Genomic DNA, 19,186 nt, shown 5'->3' with positions numbered 1-19,186 from the left:
GACTGGCTTACCTGCTGCTAGGCAGTATGACAGCGAGTCACTCACTAATGTGTCATAGTCTTTATGAGGTCAGAGTTAAGGCTATGCCGTGGAGTCCCGGTCCAATGGGCCTAGTAAATTCTGTTGGATGGGGCTCCTGTCTGGTAAATCATCCAGGTGGAGAAGGTGCCTTCTCCACAGCCAAGCTACAAGCTCTGCTTTGTTGAGCAACTTCAGCTGAAGTCGTCCTGCCCCATCCCTCTATGTCCTGTCCCCAATAGGGCATGGAGGCTGATCTGACGGGCAAGACTTTGCCTCCTCCACCCTGGAACTGCCTCCTCCCTCAAACAGCTCTCTCAGACTCAAGAGGGGAGCCCCAGCGAACAGACCTTGCTCGGTCCATCGGACCAGGGCTCCGATTGGCACAACCATAAGCCCAGTCTTAGACGTGACTCTCTCTCATCTTTATACCTAACCCTATGGCCATCCATGGTATTGTGCAGCACAACCACAGTGGTGTCTGTGCCCAGGCTGTTTCTGTGTTGGTTGCTGGCAATACGTCTGCTGCCCCAGCACACGTGCAGATCTCAATTCTGTAGCTGCTGCCTGAAAACAAATGCTAGGTGTTGAAACCATGGCTGAAACCACAGCTCACCCATTCACAGACGGTTTCCAGAATGCTACAGTAGCACCTCTTGCATCCACCATTTGCAGTCTGACACAGTCCCACGTTTAGGGACATTCCCCTCCCCCCCAAATACACACACCTACAGCTCTAGGACATTGCAGTTTCTCAAGGCCACACGCTATAAGCAGCAAATGTGGCCGGAGCCTGTTGGTTGCAGTGCAGGGTAGACAAGGTAGCTGAGGGTTGAGATGGGGCTTAGGGGCTGTGGAGCAATGTAACTTCTTATTTCCACGCTCTTTGGGGTCTGTGTTGGTGGATCCTGCAGTCTGGCAACCTTGACTCTGTTAACACTTTTGGTGTGAGGCTGTAGTATGTTTGGGGGTGTTTTGTAGCTCCTCCTAATGAGAGCGAGCCTTGACCCCTGCTTGGTGTCTGACCGGGAGTCTCGTTGGTCCTGTGCCCCCAGCGGCGGTATGAGTAGCCACACCAGAGGCACCCCAGAGTCAGCAAGGAGCATGATAGACTGGCAGGGAGCAAACCCCTCCCCAAAGCCATGCACTGATAGGCGCAGGGGGTAAGGTGGGTACCAGCACCTCCCCCTGCCGGGAGAACAGGCAGCAATGCCCACCCCTTGCCCTCCTGAGCGGGGGCTGGCAATAGCGACCCCTTTCCTCCCCTCCAAAACATCTCTGCCGCTAAGGACACGGGGTGGGGAGAGCGGTGGCTGATTTTACTGCCACTAGACACTGTCCACATGGGCTCTGACCTCCCTTCGTCTTTCCAGTGGGGGCAGGGATATCCTGGCTCCAGAATTCCTTTCACAGAGCCTGGGGTTGGGGGGGGAGGAACAGCCCCCCAGTCTGTGTCTACCTGGCCCCCCGGGCAGGGAGTTCTTTTCCCCACCCCTGAAGGGTGTGTTGGGGGGAAAGGGGTCCCATGGTGATGCGTGAAAAGTGATCAGAGAAGCTGGAGTGGCCACATCTCCTTGCTACTGCCCCACAGTTCCCACCTACATGACTCCAATAGTGGGGTGGGGGGTGGTCTCATCTCGGGGTTGGGGCTGACACACCTATCCTGATCTCTTTTCCCCCTCCCTCCCTCCCCCACGTATTAAGCCAGAACCTTGGGGAAATGCTTCACCCTCCCTCCCGCTCCTGGAGCTGGCCCTAGGGGCCCCCACAGGTTTGGCTGCCAAGTGCTTGCTGCTGCTATGAGGAAGTCCTGGAATGGGTGGGTGGGGGTCCTTCCTTGTGAACACTATGGCAAGGATGGGGATTGTTCATATGACAGAGGGGAGCCCCTAAAGCGCCAATTTTAGGGAAGGTGAGGGCAGCACCCCGCTGTAAGGTTGCCTGTGCCAGAGCCCTAGTGCAGTATGCAGCAGTAGAGAGCCGGGGAGCTCCGCCCAGCTGGGCTGCTTGGCACCAGGGGCAGAGCGAGCAACTCGGCCTGGTTATTATTTAACTCCAGTTTGTTATTTACAATGGCAGGAAATTCCAGCAGCAGCAGGATACCCAGAGCAGGGACAAGGAGAAGCAGCAATGGGTGAGTTTTGACAATCGCCGTCCCTTCGACCTCTTATTCGTGACTCTTGCAGAAATCTGGGGAGGGGGCAGGGTCTCCTAGAATAGCGCAGCGTGGACTGCGTCTGGGGGAGCTCCAGACACAGATGCCCATGAGCAATGTTATACCTAGACAGGCTGAAGCAGTGTCAGGGCTTCCCTTGTGGAATGTGTGTAGGGGTCAGGAATGACTCGTCCAACACCTGCAGAACTGTCTGTCCGGCCAGGTGCATTGGACAGAGAGCGGCTTTGTCAGAGCATCAGCTGGCGGTCACTCTCATAGGCAGGTTCCAAAGCCTGGCAAACTGGGTGTGTCCAGAATTTGGCTGTCTGGCTCTGTAATGACCATCCTTCCAATGCTGCTCCTAGTTCCCGTCCCCCGGCGCCAGGGGAAGCCATGTTTCGGGGCGGGGTTTGGCCTGGGGGCTGGGTGAGAGATCCTTGTCTCTGTGGCTGCAAGAGCAAAGGGTTGTCTTGTGCCACAGAAGGAGCAGGAAGCGGAGCACCAGGCCACCCAGCGGAGGGGCCTCCGGAGGAGCGAGTCTGTGGAGAAAGCTCAGGTACGTGCGAGGAGGAGCTCCCATGATCTGCTTCCAGCACCGACAGCCACGGCTGCGCCAGCCGGGCCCACGGGCAGTCCATGGCTGAGCAGTGCGCTCCTTTTCCTGCCGCTTTGAAGTGCACATGGAATGAATTGACCCTCGCGGTAACCCTTCCTTTGTTCCCTTCCCCTCAGAGGTGCTGGGGACACGGCACGGACTATTCAGACGCAGCAGTCGCATGTATTGCCTCGCCTGCCTGGTCCTTCAGCTGGGTGCTTGTCTCCTGGGGGCTTTGAGTTACTCTCTAAGGCCCGCACAGCTGGCTGTGGGTCTCCTGAGAGCTGGTTGGCCTGTTCCCCAACTTGTTGTGGGCTGTGGGTCTTCTGAGGGGCGTGGACTCCTATCTGCCTCCACACGCCTCATGGCCATGCTTCTCTTGGTGTCACAGGTGCTTGTTCCTGACGCTCCTGGGGGCTGGGGAGCTTTCGCTGCCCTCCCCCAGCCTAGCCTGTGGGTGCAGGGGCTTGCTCCAGGCCTCCACTGATGGCTGCTGGTCTCCTGGGGACTGTCGTTGTTTGTCCTAGTGGCTGGGTCTTGTTCGTCCCACAGCTTTCCTGTATTTCTGTGAAGGGAGGGAAAAAGAGGGTGAAATTTAGGCTTCCCAGTTTAGTTCCCAGTCATAAGTGAGGCCTGTCTGCTGCTCCTGTGGAGCTCCCCAATAGAGGACTTCTACAGAACAAGTGAGAGGCTCCATGTGCCATACTGGTGGTACCTTGTTCTCCAGCTGCCTGTTTCATGCAGGCAGAGGGCCAGTGCTGAGAAGGAATCGCAGGGCAAGGTGGTAACGTAGGCCTTGGTGTCATCAGAGGGTTTGTGACTACGTCCCATGATACCACCGTATCCATTCTACCAGAGGCCTCGTCAAGTCCAAGGCCAGAAAAGGATCATTGTGATCATCTAGTCTGATCTGTGTCTCACAGGCCAGAGAAGGTCCCCACAATAATTCCCAGAGCTGATCTGTTAGAAAAACATCCAGTCTTGATTTAATACCGCGCAGTGATGGAGACTCCACCACGACCCTGGGTAAAGTGTTCCGGTGGTTAATTACTCTGTTGAAAACGTACACAGCACAGTAACAGCGATGAAACCACAACCCCTCTAGGACTTGGAGCTGATGAGTAGAAGTGACCTCTCAGCACTGACTTGTAGGTACATCCTGAAGGGAATGAGCAGAACTGTTCTAAAGCTGTTCCAGGCAGGTGGGTGAGCAATACCCAGGGATTTAGGAAATGAGATGGGTTCTTACCTTGAAAACCAAACCATCTGCCAGCATTGTGTATTGCAGAGCCGGGTGTCAGAATCGATTGTGCAACCGTGGGAATAATAGCTTGTGTCTTACGTGGATGCGTGTGTGCTCTTTTTTCCTCACAGGAAGCGGCATCACTGATAGCGCAAAGATCAGTGAACCCACGGGACATCTTCAAACAGAAGGAGAGGTCTATACCCTCAGAAACAGCCGCCTTCGATTCCCAACCAGGTATAAAGCAAGAGTGGAACATCAGCAGAGAGAACAGTGCTGGCTGATAGCCTGCTCAGGGGTTATAAAGCTCCTCAGGAAAGACACTATCAATGCCATGTTAACATATAGCTGACAGGTAAATACATAGGGAACGTGTGATACGAAGGTGTTATCAGCATGTGTTTGGGATAGGCATGCTACTCCCGAGTGCCAGAGGCAGCAGTGAGTTACAGTGGTCATTCCAGTTCTGATAAAACTCCTATCACGCAACCATGTGATCTGCATTATAGGTGGAGCAATGCCTAGAGATAAGTTTGTCAAACACTTCCCATTATAAGCCTCTCCTTTTCAGCAGCTAATAACTTCACCCAGCCGGTGAGGTTGAGATTTTCCATGCTTGTCCCTGCTGTCTCCTGGATTTTTTTACTGGTTCAGCAAAAATAGGTTTGTGAATGTTAAGTCTAGAACAGGGGTCAGCAACCTTTCAGAAGTGGTGTGCCGAGTCTTCATTTATTCACTCTAATTTAAGGTTTTGCTTACCAATAATACAGTTTAACGTTTTTAGAAGGTCTCTTTCAATAAGTCTATAATATATAACTAAACTATTGTTGTATGTAAAGTAAATAAGGTTTTAAAAATGTTTAAGAAGCTTCATTTAAAATTAAATTAAAATGCAGAATCCCCCGGACCGCTGGCCAGGACCCAGGCAGCGTGAGTGCCACTGAAAATCAGCTCGCGTTCCGCAGGTTGTCTACCCCTGGTCTAGAAGGTACCCTTGAGATCAGCTAGTCTGACTTCCATGATTTTCACCAGCTTCACCACCCCAATTTGAACCAGGGACCTTCAGCGCCACATGTGAAGACCACTTAAAAGGAGGGATGGTGGTGTAGATAGGGTACTAGGATGGAAGAACTGGGTTCAATCCCTGCTTTGCCACAGACTCCGTCTATGGCCGTGGGTAAGTAAGCAAGCAGTAGCTTAGTGGAGCAGTGGAAAATGTCTTGCTTTGTGTTCCAAGGGGCTGAACGTTCAGAAATATCGCTGCTGGTTTTGAGCACAAGAGGCAGGAAAAACAGATGCCTCTGCCGATGGTTAGACATTTTCCATCTGATTCTTTGAACAACTCTGGCATCTCCAGGGTTTGCAGTAGGTACTTGAAATTTGACAGCAGATAGTCCTGATGTAAAAGAGGTGCCTTTGCTGTCCGAAAAATCAAGTTGGCCAAACCTGGTGATTAGTCCCAGGAAATTGTCATTTGCATATGCATGGTAGTATTGGCTCAAGACTTAATTCACTGAACATTGTGTCTGCACCGGGCATGCTCCAAAGCCTCGCTCAGTTAAATAGTGACCCGCTTGCACCCTCCCAGCAAAACACCCTTTAGCCTGACAGCACGCTGTGTTGGAAGCCAGGCGAGTGGTAATTCAAATCTCACCTCTCCCGCTGACTGCTTTTAATGTTGCTTTGTGCTTCGCAACCCTTATTGTGGCTCACATGGTCATATCTGGCAGAGAAGGGAACAGAACCGAGGTCTCTTAACATGAGACCCAAGTCTTATTCACTTAGCCACACTGCCTCCCTCAAATAACACGGCTATATACTTGGCTAGGTTGTAACCTCTACCACTGCTGTAACATTCCCTTCCCAGAGCCAGGATTAGAACCTAAGACCCTTGATACTCCACGCTTCACTGCTGTCTAGCAGAATTGTGCACTGTGCCGGGTAGGCAGAGTCTTATTGGGAAAGTGTGTGTAACATCCCCCTCTAGTGGTGGACACAGAAGATAACTGCTGCCTCTGGCTAGCTTCTATTCCTTTAACTCAGGGGGTAGAGGACTTTCCTACAGAACTGAGGGTCAAAGGGCTGGTCCACACTAACCCCCCACTTCGAACTAAGATACGCAACTTCAGCTACGTTATTCACGTAGCTGAAGTCGAACTATCTTAGTTTGAACTTACCGCGGGTCCACACGCGGCAGGCAGGCTCCCCCGTCGACTCCGCGTACTCCTCTCGCGGAGCAGGAGTACCGGTGTCGACGGCGAGCACTTCCGGGATCGATCCCAGAAGATCGAGAAGATCGATTGCTTACCGCCGGACCCGGAGGTAAGTATAGACGTACCCAAAGCCTGCTGATGACCTATGGCTGGAGTCTTTGTGATTCCACACGAGGGCACTTTTGTTTTTGCAGTTTTCTCTTAAAACCTAGGAAACGTCATATGGAAAAGTAAACTAAAAGAACGTTATTACCTTTGCACAGTCAAGCACTCAGAAGTTAAGCAGTGCCAGAATGGAGGTTGCCCGTGCATCCTTAATTTGTCCTCCTTGTGCATATGCATTATAGTAGTCATTAATTACATGAACACATGCGATTTCTTCCAAAAGGACTCCTGCCTCGTTTAGTGCACAGGATGGACAGCAATTGAAGCGGGTTTGGGTAGTGAATGAGGCTGTTGTCCATAGGATCCCCCTGCCTCACATTCTGCCTTTTGCTGTAACAGTGTAGCAGGGGATATAGAAAGTGATAGGATACTCTTGTGGCAGTCCCTGGACTGGAACTCAGGAATACTAGGCAATAAGACTGTGTCTCGGACAGTGAATCCCACAGATCTCAGGGGCAGATCAGCTGAGCGAGAAGGTGCCGTGTCTCCCGAGTCACTTTTCAGAGCAGTGCCGCACCGGAACAGTTGGTTCTAACTGCTATAGCTGCTTCGAAAGGGGTAAGCGCAGAGATGGTGGAGCGAAGAGTAGGTACTTCCCATTTGTACTCTTCTCTGAACAGCTCGCTTGCTTGCTTGATGTGCCTAGTGTGTTTCTTGCTTCCGTCCTTCCCAGGCAAGCTACGGAGCCCCTTCCTGCAGAAGGAGAGCAGCCCTGTCCACACTCCGGCCTCCCCAGTCCACTCAGCTGCCCAGGCCTTTCATCCACCCTCCCTTGTCCAGCCCTCTGCTCGGGAGACGCCTCCAGCCTCTCCGGTTCCTGGCTCAGGTGTGTTGCTTTACCTTCCCCACCAGGTCACTAGGCAGGGGCACTGGAACAATTTGTATAGTGGGGGTGCTGAGAGCCATTGAACCCAACTGTGAACCCTGTATATGATGGAAACCACTTCAAGCCAGGGGGTGCGTCAGCCCCCCTAGTTCCACCAGGGGAGAGCTTTCACTTTGGCTCTCGGAGCAGATCTGCCAGCTATTGTGGCTTCTGCCGTAGTACAAGATATTTTCAAGGTTGTCATGGCTTAGTTTCATTCTGTCTCCACATGCCCATAACTTTCTGAAAAATTCTCCTTTGGGCCAGAAACTTTGCCTGCTGTATCTCAGACCAGGAATGACTTTTGTTTGCTAAGTCTGAAGACGGTCCTTTCAGCTGTTGGTGTTATGGAGAGTGGGGAATAATCCAGCTTCTCAGCATTATGTCTTTTTTGCTCACCAATAACTCCAATGGCTGGACTCCAAACAGTGCATGTGAATGGCCTTTATGAGCCAGCAGGCTTTCGTTGTGGGGAAGAGATGCCTAAAAATCTAAAAGCAGGCGTACTTGAGAGCGCTTGTCTGAACCTGCTCAATTAGCAGGGCCCGGTTTATGTATTTAAGTGTGTTAGGTGCTTTTCAAATGAGCTAGATGGGTCTCTGCACTGGAGAACTTGCAATGGAAGGATCTAGTCCTGCAGATGCCACTAGACATCCACCAGCAGTCCCATAGGTCTTAGCAGCGAAGGTTAAAACAAGGAATTAAGTAAAAACATGCAGGTGGCTCCTTTTCTCTCCTTTTCCTTTATTTTCTTTTAAAAAGAAAACAAGGATACAATATGTTTTAAATCAGCAGTAACACAACGTTTACGTTGCATGTTCAGATACAAAATCCAGAGAGTGCAAAAGTGAAGGATCTCTCACAGTAATGCAAACTCCCCTGCATTGCAGATATGTAAGATTATTATTTTTATTTCTAGTTAGGCTATTTAGTATGACCTAAATGTTACAGTACATACAACACGGATGAGTTCTGTGTTTGTACAGCACCTTGCACACTGGGGTCATGGGCTATGATTTTGCTTTGCTTAATCTACCTGGGTTGTAGAGGTGCTGGTTGCAACTCCATAATTAAAGTGACACCCAGGCTTGTTATGACACCCTCTTTCCTCCCCAAATTATTTTTACTGTGAAGTACAACGTTCCTTTTATTTCCTTTGTGTACTGTTACAAGGTTATGCTTCCTGGAGGACAGAGTGCTTAAAGGTTGAAGTGCTGAAATTCACCCATTTTTAATTTACTCGTGGAGAACGTCTTCTATTTTTTTTAAAGCTGAAAAAGGACACTTCTGGGTTTTCTTTCAAATTGTCCCCAAAATGCAGTCTCTGGGACCCAGCATAGAAAGGTTCCATCCCAAGAGGTTCAAGGGGGCCTGGGGAACTTGGTACATCAGTATAACCACCTTGCAAAATTCATAAGAACATATTGGAAACAGAAAAGGTTCAGAAAAGGGCAACAAAAATGATTAGGGGTATGGAACAGCTTCCATATGAGGAGAGATTAAAAAGACTGGGACTTTTCAGCTTGAAAAAGAGACGACTAAGGGGGGATATGACAGAGGTCTGTAAAATCATGACTGGTGCGGAGAAAGTAAATAAGGACGTGTGATTTATTCCTTCTCATAACACACAAACTAGGGGTCACCAAATGAAATTAATAGGCAGCAGGTTTAAAACAAACAAAAGGAAGTATTTTTTCACACAATGCACAGTCAACTCCCTGCCAGAGGATGTTGTGAAGGCCAAAACTATAACAGGATTCAAAAAAGAACTAGATAAATTCATGGAGGATATGTCCAACAATGGCTATTAGCCAGGATGGGCAGGGATGGTGTCCCTAGCCTCTGTTTGCCAGAAGCTGGGAATGGGCGACAAGGAATGGATCACTTCATGATTCCCTGTTCTGTTCATTCCCTCTGGGGCACCTGGTATTGGCCACTGTCGGAAGACAGGATACTGGGCTAGATGGACCTTTGGTCTGACCCAGTATGGCCGTTCTTATGTCCACTACTCCAAATGCTGTAATAAAATACAAGTCTCAGTGTGCTTGGCCCGTGTGGCCTGTTGAATAGTGCACTGGGCTGGGACTTGAGAGACCTGGGTTCTATTCCCATCTCTACTCCTTGTCTACTGTGTGAACGTGGGTATGTCACTGTCCTGTTCTGTGCCTCAGTTTCCCCATCTGTAAAATGGGGATGATAATACTGACCCCCATGAGCTTTGCGGTTTAGTGCTGGAAGAGTTTAGGATTACTGTTGTTCTGCACCAGAGCTTTGGTGATAAGGAAGCTGACACTGGGCCTGATCCCTGGGTTACAGCAAAGCTACCAGAGGCTTAATTTCCTGAGACAACACATCCCCTTTATAACAGTGTCCTCAGGAACCAAGTGTTTGGAATGTTCAGAGTGGGAGGGAAGCCTGGCAGTGTCCTTGCTGCAGAGAGCTTCCTACCAGGGGCAGCGCGGACATATAGGGCAAACTTATTCATGGATCCAGCCTTCTCTGACCAGTCCTGCTTTGTTTCTGGTTTCCGTGCACGCCTCTGAGTTGCAAGTGGCCTTTCCTCCAGCTAGCCGACGCTCTGCAGCAGTGAAGCAGCCCCTTCCCGGTGTGAGGTTCCATCTCCAGCGTGCTGCCCTGTAGCTGCTTGGCTCTGCTAAATATTCAGCAGCCACATTGCGGTGAAGTTCTCTTTGCTGCGTCTCTTCCTCTTCCAGTACCTGGTCCCGGCATCTGTTACCTTCACCCTGTTTTCTCCCTTAGTGCTGAGAGGGTTGGTGCCTTTTGGATGGTGCCACTAGCCTAGGATTAGGGCTAGTGACCGACTTTCCTCTCCGCCAGCTTCTTTCCTTCAGAAATAAAAGTAAACGCACCCAGACACAAACCACCAGAGCCCCTGCTGGCGGGGCAGGCGCTGCACAAAGCAGGTCTAACTTGGGTGGTTGGGTTTACTGTGTGGGGTGGTGCTGGCGGCGTGTGCTAGACAGGAGGTCAGACTACATGATCTGCTGGTCTCTTCTGGGCTTAAACTCTATGACTCTAAAGCGACCAGCTTCTGTATTTCAAGGAACATGAGACCATAGCAGGTTCCGTACTACATCTCAGCTTTCTCCCTGCTAGAGGTGAAACTGGGTTGCAACTGGTATGTATTCATGCATTCCCCGCTAGGGGTCGCTGTTGTGCTGAGGAGAGATTTAGACCTAACTCTAAACTTGGTCCTGCTCAGGGCTAACTTGCAAGCAGCGACATCCCACTAGCAATCCGTCTCCTGGATTGTGGTGTTCCCATCGCTGTATGGGATTCTAAGGGGAGGCAGGCAGCGGCTGACATTCAGTGATCTGAAATGGCTTGTTTGCGCATTGCCTAGCAGCTCTCAGGAGCCCCGTTGTCCTGGGCTCTGCATAGGAAAGGATAGTCCCTGACAAGCAGAGGGCATGGGAAGAAGATGGACAAGGGGAATGGTGATGAGCACATTTGGCTACCTAGACTGGTTGTGTGCACAATCTGCAGGGTCGAGTGTGGGGACTGGGTTGGTAATAAGATGTCTGGCATTAGCCTGGCCATTGTGCATTGGTGATGTCCCATAGTCCCCAGGGGAGAAGTGCATCTTGGGAGGGTTTTGAAGGCGGACACAGCCTTAGTTTGGGGACGGAAACCCAGTTAATGTCTCTGTGACTGCATCCTGTCCTTCTGCCAGAGCAGCTGTAACATCCGTCCTGTCTTATATTGCCTGCATAGTTTCCCTCTTGCTGCTGACCCCTCTAGCAGGTGTCTCTTCCTATCTGAGTGCTCCCCAGCCTGTCAGCTCCCAATCAGCCTCTAGTTTAAATAAACCTCCTTCCCTCTTCCAGCACCTGATTTGTCTAAGATGGAGCGTGTCCCCTCTGAATAGGCTCCTCCCCCCCCCAAGTTCTGCATCTAATAAACTCCTAATAACCTCTCCTCTCAACATCGTCTTCCACCCCTTAAGATTCTGGAGCCCTGCGTATGGAACCAGAAGCATTTTGAGAATGTCACAGCAGAGCACTTGAACTTTAAGCTGCCTCTGTAATCATCTAAACTTCACTTCCAGGAGTTTTCTTATCATTCCTTACGTCGACGCAGCCAGACACAGGCTTCTCCCTAGCACGCTCTAGAGCCTTGAAATGTCCCCCTAATGACCCTATCTGCACACAGTTTGGCTGTAGGGGCAGACAAGAACAAACCATGTTCAGCAAACGCGATTGCTGACAACCCCGGTACACCACACCTGCATTTCATCAGGTAGACTGGGCCTAAAGGTTTAGATGTCTCACGAGACCCACCACCCTTGTTCCTGGTGAGGAAGTCCCACAGTGGCTCTGACCGTTTCCACTCTCCCAGCTGTCTAGGCAGACTGGATACAATAGTAGAAAATGCTGCGTAAGGGCCCAAGCTTGCGTGGCCCCGGGAGAGCGGCTGGAGGATATGATAAAGCTTGTCCATTCTCCATCGTCTCCAATCTACCAAAAAAAGCATTGCTAAAATCATTACTCTCCTGCTGCTCCAGCTCCATCGCCCCTTTCCTCTAACTCCTCCTGGGCTCTAACGCAAGCTCCTTGTGTTCATCTCTGTGGCCCAATGTGATCTTACCCACCTGTTCTCAGGTCTCCTCTCTTCCTTCTTGCTCCTTGTCTTCCTATTACTGGAGCTGGTTAGGAAGTGATTTCCCCTGCCCGCCCCCCCCCCAGCCCCTTACAATTTTGGGGAGGACAGTGGGGGATGGAAACTGGAAAATTTTGACAAATGGATTTTTTGGCAACATTTTCCATTGAGGGGGGAGCTATTTTCCATAGGAAATAAGTGTTAACCAGCTCAACCTCTCTCTTCGATACTTAGAGGGATGGAAGGAGCTGTAGGCTGTCAACCCTGATGCACTGATCATTTCCTCCAGGTCCCCCCTTCTGCATACCCACTTTTGATCGTGATCTGGTACCTCCTTAGCCTCTGTCTACGGGTCAGAGCTTGGTTCAGAAAGCTGTCCGGCACATGGCTCTGACGGGAGGGAGGGACCAGTGTGTGAGGGGATTGACACCGCAAGGTATTCTGGGTTTCTTTCTAGGTGACGCTGCTGTGCAGGACACCAGGTACAGTCCAGTCCCCCCGGTGTCCCAGCCGCAAGTGGAAGAGGACGCTCTGTACGAGGAACCCCCTGATGAGTCAGCTGTCTACGAAGAGCCCCCCACTCAGGTGGGTTTCGTTACAGAAACAGGGCTGTTTGGCTCAATCTGTTTAACACCAAGAAGATTGAGATGACTAGATTACGGCCTAGAAGTACCTATAGGCGGCTAAGTTCCCTCTAAGGTGTGTGCCTGCGCGGCCGTGCAGGAGACCACCAAGGGCCACACACCTAACTCCCCCAGTCCCGGGGCTGCGGCACAGCAAGGAGATGCCTCTCCCGCCCCCCCAGCCCCAGGTCTGTGGCATAGCAAGGAGAGATGCCTCTCCTGCCCCCCCAGCAGCGGGGAGGGGCCCCTCTCTCCTAGCCCCAGAGCTGCTGCGGCGGGGGGAGAGAGCTGGAGGGAGTCCTTTCTGCCTGCTGCCGCTCCAGGGCAGCTTGCAGCCCAGACTCCTCATCCCCAGCCCCACCCCAGAGCCCACATCTCCAGCTGGAGCCCTCACTACCCCGCACCCCACCTTTCCCCCAACCCTGAGCCCCATCCCATACCCTGAACCCCTCATCCCTGGCCCCACCTCAGAGCCTGCACCTCCAGCCAGAGCCCTCACCTCCTGCACCACAGCCCTGAGTCCCCTCCCACAGTCCGAACCCCTTGGCCCCACCCCCGCCACACATCACCTCCATATTGGTGCACATAGCAAAATGCATTCTGCACATGGATGGGAAAAATTGGAGGGCACGTTGACAGGGGGAAGAGATCTGTTAGTAGAGAGCTCTATAACCTAGCAGACAAAGGTAAAGTCTAGCAAGATCCCAGGGATGGGAGTTAAAACTTCAGACAAATAACTGGAAATATGGCACAAATGTTGTAATAGTGGGAGTAACAACCCACCTAGGGATGTGGTGGATTCTCCATCACTTCTGATCGTTCAAGAATAAATCCCTTTTTCTTAACACTCTTAAAGCTCAGCCAGGAATCTCTCGGTGACATTCTCTGGTCTGTGATTTGCAAATCAGGTACCTTCTGGCCTGTAGAGTTACAAAGTCACTTCTTAAAGGTTTTGTTATTTGTTTCTAAGCTGGGTGGAGTCATGTATAAAGATTTGTTTTCTGTTGATTGGGGTTAAATTCTTTCCAGGCTTGGGTTTAGCAGCAGATGATTCCTAATTTGTGGTAGTTTTTCCACCCACATAGTGTGAATGTTTCGGTTTAAAGCATCAACCTGTAGTTGCATACGGTAGGTTGGTAAACGTTGCATAGATTAGTTGCACAAGCTTAGTGTGTGAAGCTGGAGTGCTCTCCTCCCTTGGGCAGTATCAGCCCAGATAAAACTTCCTTTTTCTTGTGTTGCAATCCCTCTTTGCACAGTTCAAATGTCCGTGCTTCTGATACTGCCCTTTAAACTGCAAGGGTCATCTCCTTTGCCGTTTGGCACTAGTGCTCATTTAGAAACATCAAGTAGATTTTTCCATAGCTGGCATTTTTATGATTCCTGCATTATTTTTGGCATCTGGTCCATATTTTGTTGAGGTTTTTACAGATTTTGTAGTTCAGTGTAACCTAGTTTGATGTATCCAGGGTACTTCTCTACCCTCCCATGGGGTAGTATCTCAGCACCTCACAATCGCTACTGGATTTATCTATCCTGACAACACCCCGTGAGGTAGGGCAGTGCTATGATCCGCGTTGTCCAGGCCCAGGGAGAGACTCAGGGTCCCTTCCAGCCCTGCATTTCTATAATTCTGTGACAAGTGATTTGTCCAGGGTCATGCTGGGAGTCTGTTGGAGCCAGGTCTCTGACATCCCAGGCTAGTGCCCTAACCCCTGGGTCATGCTGCCTCTCTGATTTGTGTCAGGATGGGATAAAGCGGCTGTGGTCCAACAAGCATAGCCATCAGTGCCTTTCTGTTGTTGTCAGGTTGGTCATTGGGCAGTCCGTTCCAATGCTGCCCTTTGGGGAGGTGAAAGAAAATCTGCCCGCGGAGAACCCTCTTGTTCTTCTGTTGGGGACAGAGACCAATATTTGAATGTTTGTGTGTGTTCTGTTCACGCTGTTACAGGGGTGTTTGTTCGCATGGGGGTGGTCTGGTCTGTGTCCCCGTAACACCATCGTTATAACAGGACTGCAGTTCGCAAACAGACTGCTACCAACATTCCTCTCATGGATGAGAGAGGCTCGTGGAAAGTGCCGAGTAAAGGATCTATGCGTGGCACTGGGTTGTTTGCTTTGTTTGGAGAGGTGGGAAAGAGCTAGGTTGCTCCACATTGATGCAGGTCTTGACAGCTGGGCTTCCCATGGCACTCCAACAGCAAATGCAAACTCGTTCACATTTAACACTGTCTATTTCCGTTTGCCTTCAAAGGAACAGCTTGAAGATGCCAAATATGAGTGTGCTGTTGAGTACCAGCAAAGGCCGAACTTGGAGGGGAAAGGGTTATGTGCCCGAGCGCTGTACGACTATCAGGCTGGTACGTGGCTCCTTTATTTCTCTGTAATCTTGGGAATTGACAGCCCTGTGGTCTCAGTGTCACACACGTTCCCACCCCAGTGCCTCTAAGTGTGCACGTACTCCCCTGCATTCAGGGGTAGCCCGGGAAAGTCCCCCCCGGCTCCTGGGCAGTGATGCAGATCCAGACGGGTGATGGAGCCCGGTGTACATCAAAGAACAGCAATGCAGCGAAGTAACTTCCTTTGGCGATCAGTCGCCGTACACAGCTGAGAGTGCAATGTAGCTTTGCTGTGCAACAGCGTCTTTCATGCAGCCTGGATCCAAAAATGATGCAGTATTTGATGCCATCCCTTCCACTTCCTGGACTCCCTACCCCTCTTACCTTCCCGGGCTCTCTCCTCTGGCTCCTTTCCCTCTGCCTCCAAGCACGCCGGGCCAGATTCTCACCTTGTGTAAACCCTAGTAGCTTAGTGGAAGTCAATGAACTTACGACATTTTGATGATCTAACCCGTCATTTTCTGCTACCCTTAAGATATGGTTCTGCTCTGAAAAACTACTGTCAGGCTGGCACCATAACAAAGAGGAAAGCACCTAAAGGCTCCTAAGTGAGTCAGGTGCTTTTGAAAATTTTACCCCTAATCCCTAATACAGATCACCATGCAACCATGGCAGCTCCACAGATATGGGGCCTCCAGATTCATTGACCACGGAAAGCAATCCTAGATAACGTAGCAAGAGCAGGGAAAATGAGTCCACAGTGAGTCTGCGTTTTGACAGCGGATTCCAAACAAAACCTCTGACACGTTTCGCAAAACTTTCAAGGCCCCTCACGACCTATCCACACCTGACCTAGCGTCTCTTATTCAGTATTGAAAGGTTGGCTCCCACCTCCGATCGGCCCGTGATCCCAGCCTCCATCGCCCACTGGTTACATTTTCAAACAAGCCCTGTTTGTGCCTTCTCCTACGCTGCCCCTCAGGTTGGGAGAAGCTCCCCATAAACACAGGCAAAACTCCCTCATCCACCTTTAAATCCCTCCTTAAAATTCTGCTTTGCTGTTATGCCTGCAGAATACTTGACAATGGTTAAAGCTGCTGGTCTGCTAAGACGTCTGTTGGCCATATTGTCTCATTGTTTCCTTGTGCTCCCCATCAGTCACCATCTGTTTCTTGTCTTATCGTTTGATTGTCAGCTCTTTGGGGCAGGGACTGTGTTATTGTTCTGTCTGTACAGCGCCTAGCACGTTGGGGTCCTGCTCCAGGACTAGGGCTCCTAGGAGCTACAATAATACAAATAACAGTGTTTCCCGCAGACGGATTTTGTGCAGGGCACCAAAAATGCCGTTAAAGGGAAAGAGCAACCTTAGGCAGCGAAGGGGTTTAGGGATGGAGAGCTTTCAGTTGTGACCATATGTCCCTGTCTTTTCCTCAATAGCTTGTGTGACATCAGCTAGCTTCTGACCTTCCCCTGCTCTGTCTCATTCCAGCCGATGACACTGAGATCTCCTTTGATCCTGAGAACATCATCACCAACATCGAGATGATCGATGAGGGCTGGTGGCGTGGCTATGGCCCAGACGGCCACTTCGGCATGTTCCCTGCCAACTACGTGGAATTGATAGAATAAGCAGCCTCCGGGGGAAGGAGGATGGGGAGCAGTTACCCCTAAAAGTGGCTTGATGAAATCTGATTCTTCAACATTTAAATTGTGTGGCTTTTAAGGCGTGACGTGCCATCACCTTGCTCCCCTGGTCCCAGGGCAGAACCCAACGGTGCTCTGTTGCCCTCTTCCCCTCCAGCTTAGCTGACACTTCTTGGTGAAGGTCTGAAATGAGCCGTGGCCATTTGCATAACTTACCTACATGTTTCACTCGACAGCTGAAACCTTTTAAGGGGGAGGGACGGATGACTGCTCCCTACCAGGCATTCAGGAAACAAGCCCCCCACTTCAGAACAGGTGTCTCTCATGGAGGAAAAGGGCCCCTCAGCCGGATCCGCGAGGGAATGGTAATCAGACGGGCTCCGATTTAGCATTCCGTATGGCTCAGTAACCAGTGTGGATCTGTCACTGCAGGGTTAATGCTGCAAAGACCGACACCAAGCAGTCGGGCAATGCCCAAGTCAGCCTTCTATTAGCAACACTGTCTCTCTGCGCATGCGCTATTAAATTATACGTCCTACAGTCTAGCCAGTGCGGCTGCACAGGTGTCCTGAGGTCAAGTGACCGTTGCTCATAGAATCCTGATTTTTGCATTTCCTGCTGTCTCTGGGGCTTCAACTCGCAAGCTGCCCATTGTACTGCAGTGAGGTTTGCATTTCGCTTCCTCTACGTTTGAGGTGGGAATGAAAAGGATGAATCCCTGTGGCAACTGAACACTATGGAGCTGTGCAGCTGCATGTCATGCTGTGGCAGCATCTTGCACAATTCCTTTAGAGCAGTGGTCAGTTATAGAACTCGGGTAAGGATATTTATCATGCATGCATTGGACCAATATTTCATTTACCAATAAATCCTCTCAGCCTCTCCCAGAGGGTTTTCCTCACCGGGGACTAGCAATGGGTGCACAGTAACATTTTCTGTTAGCCATGGGGACCCGGGGGTGGCGTAGATTTCTTAAAGTACGCAAAGTTGTCTTTTCCCCAAAGGAGACTTTTCTGGGAAATTGAGCAAGGCAAACCTAGGGATTTGTAATGAACCCCACCTCCTTAATCACGGTGTTCCCTGCCTTATATATAATCCAGTAACTATCACTGTGCCCTGAAACAATGGGGATCCTAACTCAGCTATTCCTACCCTCCCTCTTTCCTACTACAAGTTTTCCTCCCTTATGTTGCTTTAACAAACAAACATGGTTCGAAAGACGCTGGAGCCCTTATTCCCCAGCCCTGACTTGCCCCCTTGCCAGCTGCTCCCTCTCCCTGCAGCTGCAGAGAGAATGTCCTGGCTGCTCCAGCCCCGACGCCTCCCACCCCAGGACTCTCCAGCTGCAGTGAGAACTACTCCAAGCCGTTTCTGTGCCGTGTGGGTGCCGAAAGCCGTGTGTTGCATTCCTTCCCGTCTGCTCATCCTGCCTCACCAGCCTTGTGGGCTTGTGTTTGTGTGGACTTTCTCTCTCATCTTTTCCCTTTGGAGTGCTGATGGAAACAATAAAGGGCTTTTCTGTGGTGATGGCTGCAGCCAGTCACTGGGGGTGTCACTGACCTTTAGTTGGTGGTTACGGGGCTCATCAGTTTTGGGGGCTTCAATTGCACCCTTCCTTCTGTTCTGGTCAAAATCTCTGGCTGGACGGTGGAGGCTTTGCATTTGGATATGGGCTTGGGGTAGGCAGAGCCTGTGGTGTTTAATCAACAGAGTTTGAATCTTAAAAAAGAGCTTGTGGCCATATGAAATGCCTTACTCTTGTCACGTAGCCTCCTGGGCTTGGCCCATCCTTGGAAATGTTTGCGCTGTCTGCCTCAGCCCCTGCTGTTTAGGCTGGACTCCATAGAGCATCTCCAGCAGTGGGTGCGTGCATTTGTACCCGCTTAGATTGCCAGCTGCTTGATTCTCAGGCTCTCTGAGATCCCTGACAAAAACTATAATGGTGTGACCGCCTGGGCCTATTGTAGCACCTTGCTCTTGTCCAGTATGTCTCTTACTTGCATAGAATAGCTCTGGGGAAAGGTGTCTCCCCCATCATCCTCTGCGGGGAAGACTGATGGAAAGAAGTCATTCAGCAGCAGTGTGGCCTAGGGGGATAGAGCACTGCACTGCACTGGGACTCAGCAGACCTGTGTCCTATTCCTGGCTCTGCAGTTAGCCTGCTGGGTGAACTCGGGCAAGTCACTCCTCTGCTCTGTGCCTCAGTTTCCCCATGAACAAGACATCAAGATTGGCATCTTTGCTCCAGGGGTTGGGGGAATGAGATGAGACAAAAACTGCTCTGCAGGCTAGGGTGGAGATGGATGGTGCTTCAATGGGACAGGTGGTGCAATGGGAGAAGTGGCAAAGGAAGCAAAGTGGAGGCGATTATGGGATGGAGGGAGTTAATCCGAGGAAGGCGGGGGAAAGGCTGCTGTGGATGGAGGTCATGAAAAGCCGGGGACAGGGTGAGCAGTGTAAAAGGGAACGGAATGGCTACCAAAAGGGAGGTCAGAGGTTTCAGAGAGGTCTCTTGGCTTAACTTTTCATTTCTGTGGTTATGTGGCTTCAAGTCAGGGTTGGTACATACATAATATGCCAAGTTGCTTCACAATGCATGGGGTGTGTGTGTGTGTGTGTGTATGCATACACACACACCCCCCACACACACACTGGGTGCTTTAAAACGGCCAATTTCCCAAAGCTGAAAACAACTTTTGAGCAAAA

At 50.7% G+C, this 19,186-nt stretch overlaps 1 protein-coding gene across 1 annotated transcript in view; it reads left to right on the top strand.

Annotated features, from left to right (window-relative positions):
- DBNL (drebrin like) overlaps positions 1-18,007 on the top strand; it is a 35,123-nt gene extending 17,116 nt beyond the window's left edge. The window contains exons 8-14 of the mRNA XM_024211663.2: positions 2,098-2,152; positions 2,655-2,729; positions 4,143-4,248; positions 7,063-7,215; positions 12,332-12,459; positions 14,752-14,857; positions 16,326-18,007. Coding sequence (XP_024067431.1) covers positions 2,098-2,152; positions 2,655-2,729; positions 4,143-4,248; positions 7,063-7,215; positions 12,332-12,459; positions 14,752-14,857; positions 16,326-16,465 — 763 coding nt within the window. The 3' untranslated portion in view covers positions 16,466-18,007. The remainder of the gene's footprint in view (positions 1-2,097; positions 2,153-2,654; positions 2,730-4,142; positions 4,249-7,062; positions 7,216-12,331; positions 12,460-14,751; positions 14,858-16,325) is intronic.
- The last annotated feature ends 1,179 nt before the right edge of the window (positions 18,008-19,186 follow it).

Source organism: Terrapene carolina, unplaced genomic scaffold (assembly GCF_002925995.2).
Source record: "Terrapene carolina triunguis isolate 2854851 unplaced genomic scaffold, T_m_triunguis-2.0 Scaffold53, whole genome shotgun sequence".
Taxonomy (NCBI): Eukaryota; Metazoa; Chordata; order Testudines; family Emydidae; genus Terrapene; species Terrapene triunguis.
This window is presented reverse-complemented; position numbering and strand designations above follow the sequence as displayed.